Genomic DNA, 9,598 nt, shown 5'->3' with positions numbered 1-9,598 from the left:
TGGTTCCCAAACGTCTTTCCTGGAGGCTGAATTGCCCCGCCCTTGTGTGTCCGGGCTAAGCAAGCTGCTTGGGTTTGCTCCCAGGAGCTTTTGTTCCCTGCAAGCTCTGGTACAGCTTTGGAGGAACAGGGTGAAAATGGTGGCCTCCCACTCTCCACTTGGAGGCGCTGAGAACTCAGGGCCCGCTCCTCAGTGTGCCCCCAGAGAAAAGCAGTCACTCCCGTCTCCCTGGTCTCCGGCCGCACTGCGTGCTCACCGGCCTGTGACCGAGCGTTTCTATCTCCAGCACTCGACCCGTATGGAGGTTCCAAACCCAGCAGATTCCTGCGGTGTGCTCCCGCGCCACTCCTCCCGGGGGATGGAGGAGAGTCTCCCCAGCTCTGCCACGTGTTGGGTCCCTGCTGGAGGAGCAGAGGCCCAACCGGGCCCCACATCACAGTTTATGGCAACCCCGAGCTGAGAGCCCACGCCTTGGCTCTGTCTCTGCAGCCTGCTTTCCCGCTCCAATACCTGGGAGCTCTGTTGCACTCAGGCACCCCCGGTCTCTCTGTGACCCCGACGGTCCTGAGACCACACTGTCCCGTGAGGGTTCCGCCCCCTGCTTAGCCACTGGAGCCACGTCCCTCAGCGGAGCCGACTTCTAAAAGTTCCGATTTTGTGCTCCCTGGCTCTATCACTTGCCAGAAGCAGCCGATGGAGGCCCCCTCCCCCGCTGTCTATCCTCCCGAATATCGCCTCGGATTCACTTCTCTGCACGTCCTCCTTTCCAGTAAGTGGTCGCTTCTCTGTTCAGAGAGTTGTGGCTACTCTCTTATTCGGTCTCCTGTTGAGTTCGTAGGTATTCAGAATGGTTTGATCCCTATTCAGCTGAATTCCTAAGACCAGATGAAATCTAGGTCTCCTACTCCTCCGCCATCTTGCTCCGCCCTCTGGGACCATTTTTTTTTAATTTTCATTTGCTTCTGTGTAATTTTTAAATTTCTTCTTTGATTTGTTGGTTATTTAGTAGTATGTTACTTAACCTCCATGTATTTTTGTTCCTTCCAGATTTTTTCATGTGACTGATTCCTCGTTTCATAGCATTGTGTACAGTAAAGCTGCATGGTATGACTTTGATCTTTTTAAATTTGTTGAGTCCTGATTTGTCACCCTATATATGATCTATTCTGGAGAATATCCCATGTACACTTGAAAAGAATGTGTATTCTATTGTTTTATGATGGAATGTTTTGAATATATTTATTAAATATATCTGCTCTGGTATGTCATTCAAAGTCACTATTTCCTTGTTGATTTTCTGTTTGAATGGTCTGTCCATTTGTGTATGTGGTTGTTAAATTCCCCTACTATAATTGCATTACAATCAATTAGTTCCTTTATGTGTGCTATTAATTATTTTATTTTATTTTCTGTTTGTTTAATTTTTTAATATTTAAATATTTTATTTATTTATCAGAGAGAGCACAAGCAAGGGAGTGGCAAGCAGATTGAGGAGCAAGCTCCTCACTGAGCAAGGAGCCCAATTCGGGACTCAATCCCAGGAACCTGGGATCACCACCTGAGGCAGATGCTTAACAGACTGAGCCACCCAGCCATCCAGTTATTAACTATTTTATGTGTTTGGGTGCTCCTATATTGAGCTCCTAAAAAATTTACAATTGTTATATCTTCCTGTTGGATCATCACCTTTATTATTATACAGTGTTTTTCTTTGTCTTTTGTTACAATCATTGTTTTAAATATTTTGCCTAACATAAATATTGCTCCTCTGGCTTTCTTTTAACGTGAATTTGTATGATAAATATTTCTCCATCCCCTCACTTCTCACTTTCAGTCTGCAGGTGTCTTTAGGTCTGAAATGAGTCTCTTGTATGTAGCATATAGATGAATCTTGATTTCTTGTGGGTTTGTTAAAATATATATTCTTTCATCATGTCTTTAGATTGTAATGTTTAGTCCATTTACATTCAAAGTAATTTTTGATATGTATACATTTATTGCCATTTTGTTACTCATTTTGTGGCTGTTTTTGTAATTTTTATCTGACCCTTTCTTTTCTTACTCTGTTTCATGGTTTGCAGGCCTTATTTGATGATATACTTGGATTCATTTCTCCTCTTTGCATATCTATTACTGTTTTTGATTTGTGGTTACCATTTGGCTTGTATATCCCATCTTCTGTATATAATAGCCTATATTAAGTTGATAGCTGCTTAAGCTTGAACCCATTTACTTCTCTCCACCTTCCTCCCCCATTTTAGATTTATGGTGTCATATTTTATATCTTTTTATTTTGTGAAACCCTTGACTGATGTTTACAGAGATATTTATATTGCTTTTGTTTTTCCTACTTTTCCTACTATTTCTTATTGCCTTTCCTTTCTACTCAGAGTCTCTTTTAACATTTCTTTTAGGACTGGTTTAGTGGTCATCAACTCCTTTACTTTTTGTTTGTCTGAGACTCTCTATTTCTCCTACTATTCTTAATGATAGCCCTGCTCAATGGATTATTTTTGTCTGCAGATTTTTCCCTTTCATAACTTTCATTATATCATGCCATTCCCTTCTGGCCTGCAATGTTTCTGCTGAAAAATCTGTTCATAGCTTTATGGGGTTTCCCTTTTATGTAACTGCTTTCTTTTCTCTTGCTGCTTTTAAAATTCTCTTTTTCACTACTTTTTTGCCATCTTAATTACCATGTGCCTTGGTGTGGACCTCCTTGCCTCAGTTTTTTGGGGCGTTCTCTATGCCTCCTAAATCTGGATATCTGTTTCTTTCCCCAGATTTGGGAAGTTTCCAGCTGTTATTTCTTCAAATACATTTTCTGTACCCTTTTCTCTCTTCTTCTTCTTCTTCTTCTTCTGGGATTCCTATAATGCAAATGTTATTACACTTGATCCAGTCACTGAGTTTCCTAAGTCTATTCTCATTTTGCATATTTTTTCTCTCACATGTTCAGGTTGATTACTTGATGTCCTCAACTTTTTTCTCAAGTCCAGTGAGTATCCATATAATCATTATCTTATAGTCTTTATGAGATATATTACTTTTTTTTTCTGTTTCACTTAGGTCTGCTACTGTGATTTGGTCCTGTTTTTTCATTTGGGAGATTTTCTTCTTTCTCCTCATTTGGTTTAGCTCTCTGTGTCTGTTTTTGGGTGTTATGAAAGTCAGCTATGTCTCCTGCTCTTGAAAGTAGTGGGTAGGATGCACACTTTTAACAAAGTGACACTGGTTCTCTTTCACAAGGGATGTGTAGCCTCTTTGAAGACCAGGGCTGGACAAGCCACTCCACAAAGCTCATTCTGGTGGGCCCACGGTGTTCACAAAGTATTCATGCTGGTCCTCTTCCACAGGGGACATGCAGTTTCTGCAGAAAGTGGGGCTGGCTGGGCCTGCTTCACAAAGTGCCATGGGTGGGGCCATGGTGCCCTTAATCCTTATGTGCTGGTCTTCTTCCATAACGGACTTACAGATACTGTAAGCACCAGGGTGGCTGTGACTGCTCAGCAAACCTCCCATGAGTAGTACAGTTTTAACAAGGTGCACTCATTTTCCCTGAGTGGTGACCAAAGACCAGGATCAAAGCTTCTCAAAAAAACGGGTTGGGAGACATTGTTTTGCAAAGTTTTCACAGGTGTTCTTGGGGGAGGGGACCCACAGTGCTGGGATTGAGGCAAACATGACTAGAAAAGGCAGATCCAGTGAATGGGCAGGGCAGGGCAGGGCTTGGTGTAAGAAAGTTAGGGAATATCATAACAACACTTGTTCCTGTAGGTGGCCCTGTGTTTATGCTGAGGGACAGTGGAAAAAAATGGCCACTGCCAGCTCTTTCGTTCCTGGAGGGAGTCTTCCTGTGATCCCTTTCTCTCTGGGATGCACTCCAACTCCGATTCCAAAATGAGTAAGTAACTCTCCCTCTCGTATGCCTCAGGCGTTTTTCAAAGGCCTACTTCTATGCTGTTTCCAAGGGCTGTTTGTGTGTGTGTGTATGTATGCTGTCTTCTTAAGGGTAGAGACTCAGGTTCCTAATGCCCTCTGGGGTTTTGGAAGAAAGCCAAGTCCATTGATACTGAACATTTCAGCCTTTAGGCCATGCTGGTTGTAAGAATCCAGGAAATTTGGACCCCCTCTCTTTCAAAGCCAAATATGATGGAAATTTGTCTTCCCCATGTTGGCTCCCTGGTCTGATAGTCTGTTTTTCTCCACTCTCTGTGCCCCTGAATTCTCCACCACAGTTGGTCAGGACCCTTTTAACTCTCCACCATGTATCCACCTTCCTTGCCCTCTTTAATGTGTCTTCTTCTCTACCTTTAGCTCTGGAAATTGTTCTGCCAGTCCTCAGAACCTTTTCTGGGTTATTTACACTGTGCTATCTAGTTGTGTCAGTGGGAGAAGGCGAGCTTAGGTTCATCCTACTCTGCCATCTTCACGGTGTCCTCGAGTTGATATTTTTATAATTGATTTCTAAGTTATAAATTGTGTTTGCCTGAATTAGGATATAAAAAAGAGATACTTTGCAATTGATTGATAACTGCCCTAAATACATTTGTTCTATTGGTTTGCCTTTATCTTTTTATGTATTTATTTTTAATTTTACCATTTTATTATTGTTGAAGAAAGTGAAGAGTTTGTAATGAAGAGATTCTTGTAGTCTCGATTTTGATGGATGTATATTCATGTCATCTTCCTCTAAACCCTGTAATTACCATTAATTTATTGTTAGATATAAAAGTTTGATGATATTGTCATTTTTTGACAAGATGATCTACATATGTGGTTCTCTCTATTTTGAAAATTTTAGCAAACTTTAAAAGATCATTTCCTAGATTTATGCAGTCATTAGAGTATGGAAAGTGATGTTATTTATATTGTGTCTTCTTCATTTGTTAGCTGAAATCCTTCTTGAAGACAACCCACTAACCATACATAAGTCAATTATTTGGAAACCTTAACTTTTTGATATACAGGTTATATAGGAAGTGAAAAATACTATTTTTTTCTTTTACTAGTTTTAATGAGTTTGTTCCCTAAGATCTTCCAATGTTCATCAAAACATTTTATTTTATTATTTTATTTTTTTAAAGATTTTATTTCTTTATTTGACAGAGAGAGAGAGACAGTGAGAGAGGGAACACAGCGGGGGGCAGGGGAGAGGGAGAATTTTATTGGTATTTATATTTATACATTATATAAATATAAAATAAATATTAATAGTGGTCAAAATTTTTAAATATATGATTTTTAATATGATTTTTAAGCCAAACTGCTCCAAGTGGCATTTTGCATCTGGTATTACTGTGGTCTCAGCCTTGGTACTCTCCCTTTCTCAAAGAAATTTTACACACCATTAAACCACACCAAATTTGTGGTTATATTTGTAGATAGATACTACTAGTAATTGGAATAATATGAATACCTCTTTCTTTTCCCCATGTATGTTAACTACAAATCTGTTCAGGGATACCAAGTGCTTAGTCTCCATATTTGCTCCTCCAGTCAGTGTTTACAGTTTGAGATGGTGCAGTGTTATAGATATGGCCAGTGTGATGTAAGTGCATGATTATTGAGTGATTCTTATTTTACAAAATCATGAGATACACTGTGCATATCTTACAAGTTTATTTATTAATTATACCTCAATAAAGCTGAAACAAGGGTTTAAAATAATACGTGAAAATCCGCATGCCCTTTGCCATCTCCACCTTTAGCCTTGATTCTGCCTGGGTCATGATTCAGATGCCTATGAATACAGAAGCCATTAATGACCCTAGGGAAAGCAAAGTAAAGCAGGACAAGAGAATGAAAACAAAAACAAAAACGAACAAACAACAACAACAACAACAAAAACCTTGAAGGATACCAGTTCTTTGCTGGTATCCTTGAGTGGATATAGTTACTATTGACTGTTGCACACCAAACTTCCATTGCATGAGGCATAAGTCCATTTACCGGTTTAAAAGGACAAAAGTAATATTCTGTATTATCTGTAGCTGAACATATTAGAAACTTAGCAAGGCTTTTCCCTACACTTGTGTGCAGTAGAATAGGATATTTCTCCAATGAAATCTAATATAATCTACAGGAGGTCCAAACTCAGAATGCCTGTCTCATAAACACAGCGTTCAAAGGGAACTAGCCCAAATCATTGTGGAATATTCATCATACACTATATCAAGTACTAAATACAATGAAGGGGAAATCCAGTGTATACCCCAATTCTCCCCATCCCATAATCCCATATCAACACAAAAATGGCACAAAATACTGAAACCACTCTTGTCTCTTTTAAAATAAAAAATGCTCAGTAGGCTTATAATTTAAAATGGATGTTTGCAATGCTAAGAGGTACAAGGTTCTGTGCAAGACATATGGGGAAAATACAATTTCAACTTCACATAGTCTATGCTCTCCTTTGAATAACAAACACACAAATACTGTAGATGTTTAGCTATACACAGAGTTAAATCTCATCTATTCTGTATGAGTTGTACATGCCAGTATAGTGAGTGAGTTAGAATTCATGCAAGACAGTCCAAAACATACTGCTGTGGTATTCCTTTATATGCATATTATAAAATGCAATGCACAATATAATAATAAACAAGAATAATATAGGAGCAACAGTATAATTTCTGAGAGGAGGGATCCAGAATTAGTTTCCTTTTTAAAATTTTCCAGTTAAAATAAAAATTCAGAACGAAAATACATTTGAATGTTTCAAATGACTGTCTAACTTTTTTTCAAAACATGCTTATCACCACCTAATTTCATAAAAAGGAACACTCTCAAGCAATTGTTTTATATTTGTCTTTCTAAAGGAATTAATTTGTGTATTTGGCTTACATGTGGCTCTCTTTAATAAGGAAGATAAAATAATGAACACAGTCATCTATGAGCTTAATTTTAAAGAAATGAGAAAGAAAGAAAGAAAGAAAGAAAGAGAAAAAAAAAAAACAGCCTCTGACTAATGTATACCCAGCTTGTCTAGCTAAACAGGTAGGCCATGATGTCCTGCTAATTATCATGAAACACACAGACACACACAGAACATCAGCATCAGAAAATGTCACTATGATAGAGCAAGATAGAAACAAGTCCACTGCATTGACATATCTGAGCACAGATGAAAATAAAAATGCAGTCCAAACCTCAGAAATGATAGGTATCTTCTTCTTCTAGTTAATATGATCTATTGCTACTTATTTACTAGTCACAGCTTAACAATGTTCATTCTATACGCCTTCTAAATAAATTTCTCTCATTTTCTGACCCAATCTAGAGAAAATCATATTTGTGTGATTTTTCATCAAGTACCCCCCAAAAATCCCAAATAAGTCCTTTCCAGCATCCTCTTACTAACCCATGATGTTCTGTCTCCTTATGCAATAAATCCAGCTTGCTCACTTACACGTTAGCTCAAAATGGCCTTCAACTAGAAGGCATTAGAGGAATCTTTCTGTTCTTGTTTGTTAGGTATTAATTTATTTAGAATTCCTCATTACATGCTATATAAAAATGCCAACAATTATATATGGTTATTGTTTTCATGAAGTAAATTCTAAAACAGGCAACAGTGACATCAACTAGATTGTTTCAGGAAGATTACAATGACAAAATATTTTAAAAATATTTTAAAATATTGCAGTGGAACACTAATTATAACTGATTTCAAGGGAATATTGTACTGCTTGCATCACAAATAAGTCTCAAAGTAATGCAATGTATTTTCTTGTTACAGAAATTAGAGACATGATTTGATTCACAGACTGATTAATTTTATAATATTAGAAGTAATATTTCTTAGTGAATATATTAATATATTTAATGTTTATGTGTGTTTACAGGCAAATGTTTATGTATATGCATATATAAGAAAGAGAAAAATGTATATATTTTTAGAAAGATGTATATATCATGATATTTATGTGAGGTGGTATATATATTACATTACAGACATTGTTAAAATTAAAAATATAAAATTGTGGAGACAATGAGAAAGCTGGGGAATAGGAATGAAAAAATATTTACTGTGATTAGTTGTGAAAGTTTTCATGAAAGTATTTTAAAAATATGTGAACTGATAATTATAAATCAGTAGTGAAATGGTAAGAAAGTAAGTACATTTTAGAAATCAGGAGCTAAGATGGTGATTCATAGTGGAATGAAACATTGCTGCTCTTAAGAAGGAATATGGAAATTTGGGAAGGAAATATCTATAAATGATCAGTAAAATCTGAGATGTTTTAAGAGATGATTCTGGAGTACAGAGCTGACAATCCCTTTTGAAAACACTAAGATTTCAGAAATGTGAAGACTTTCTGAATCCCTGTCTGCATCTCCTTGTTTCGGAAACTATACACAACCGGGTTTAATATTGGGGTCACAAGAGTATAGAGTGCAGCTATCACCTTGTCCCTTTCAAATGAGTAGCCAGAAGCAGGGCGGATATAGGTGTAGATTACAGGGGAGTAGTAAAGGGACACGACTATGAGGTGGGATGAGCATGTTGAGAAAGCCTTCCTCTTGCCTTCTGCTGTGTGGATGCGGAGAATGGCAGCAATGATAAAACCATAGGAGATGCAGGTGAGTGTGAAGTCACCTATGCCCAGGGTAATATCAGCAACATATACCATCACCTCATTGATTCTAACAGGGCTGCAGGACAAGGACAGCAGTGGAGGTATCTCACAGAAGAAATGGTCAATGGTGTTTGGCCCACAGAAGGTCAGCCTCAGGATGAGACCAGTGTGAACCCAGGAATTGGTTACTGCAATCACCATGGTAATGCTAAGCAAGGCTAAACACATATGGTCGTTCATAATAGTCCTGTAGCGAAGAGGGAAACAGATGGCCACATAGCGGTCATAGGCCATTGTGGTGAAGAGAACCATCTCAGCCCCCAGGGACCACGTGAAGAAGAAGAGCTGGGACATGCAGCTTCCGTAGGAAATACTCCTTCCTGATGTTAGCATAGTCCCCAGCATCTTTGGTATAATGCTTGTTGTGCAGATGATGTCCACAATAGCCAGTGCCAGAAGGAAAACATACATGGGTGTATGCAAGGTGGAGTTATAGATTATGGCAATGACAATCAGTGCATTGCCAAGAAAGGCCACAAGGTACATGAAAAGAAAGACAATGAAGAGAATTCTCTGCAGTTCAGGCTTTTGGGTGAGGCCCAGAATCATAAACTCAGTTACGATGCTGTTATTCATCCTGCTTTGATGACAGACATTGCAGAGCATGAGCAACTGGGAATTAAAATGATCTGGATGTTTTATTAGGAGATGTGTATGTGTGTGTGTGTATGAATTTAGTGATTTGTGTGTTGGTGTGATACAACTTTGTAGCAAGAATTCCCTTTTGGTGGAGTTCTGTCTTCCAGGCAATATCCTCTATTCTCCAGATGGATATAATTTTCTGATGCATGTTCTTAAATTAATGACTCCACTAAACTGAAGTCACTGGTTGAGAAGAAAAAGATAAGAAAAATAAATATATTCAAGTATTTCAATATTACCATTTTGAGTTAAATCTTATTTGAGCATAATTCACATGCATATGAAATAGAATACAGAAAATACATATCTCCCTA

The 9,598-nt window shown here is 38.1% G+C and overlaps 1 protein-coding gene across 1 annotated transcript; it reads right to left on the bottom strand.

The window, feature by feature from the left end:
* Window positions 1–8,294: 8,294 nt before the first annotated feature.
* OR13G1 (olfactory receptor family 13 subfamily G member 1) lies at window positions 8,295–9,218 on the bottom strand. The gene has a single exon (XM_028094992.1). It carries the CDS (start codon window positions 9,216–9,218, stop codon window positions 8,295–8,297), a length of 924 nt encoding a protein of 307 aa, XP_027950793.1.
* Window positions 9,219–9,598: the final 380 nt, after the last annotated feature.

The sequence above is a fragment of the Eumetopias jubatus genome, unplaced genomic scaffold (genome assembly GCF_037043125.1).
Source record: "Eumetopias jubatus isolate StellerSeaLion01/CBP00866 unplaced genomic scaffold, mEumJub1_p1.0 scaffold_5, whole genome shotgun sequence".
Lineage (NCBI taxonomy): Eukaryota > Metazoa > Chordata > Mammalia > Carnivora > Otariidae > Eumetopias > Eumetopias jubatus.
The sequence above is the reverse complement of the archived record's forward strand: the minus strand, read 5'-3'. Positions and strand labels throughout refer to the sequence as shown.

Coding starts and splice junctions, on each gene's coding strand:
- OR13G1 (XM_028094992.1), bottom strand. CDS start 9,218: ATGAATAACAGCATCGTAACTGAGTTTATGATTCTGGGCCTCACCCAA.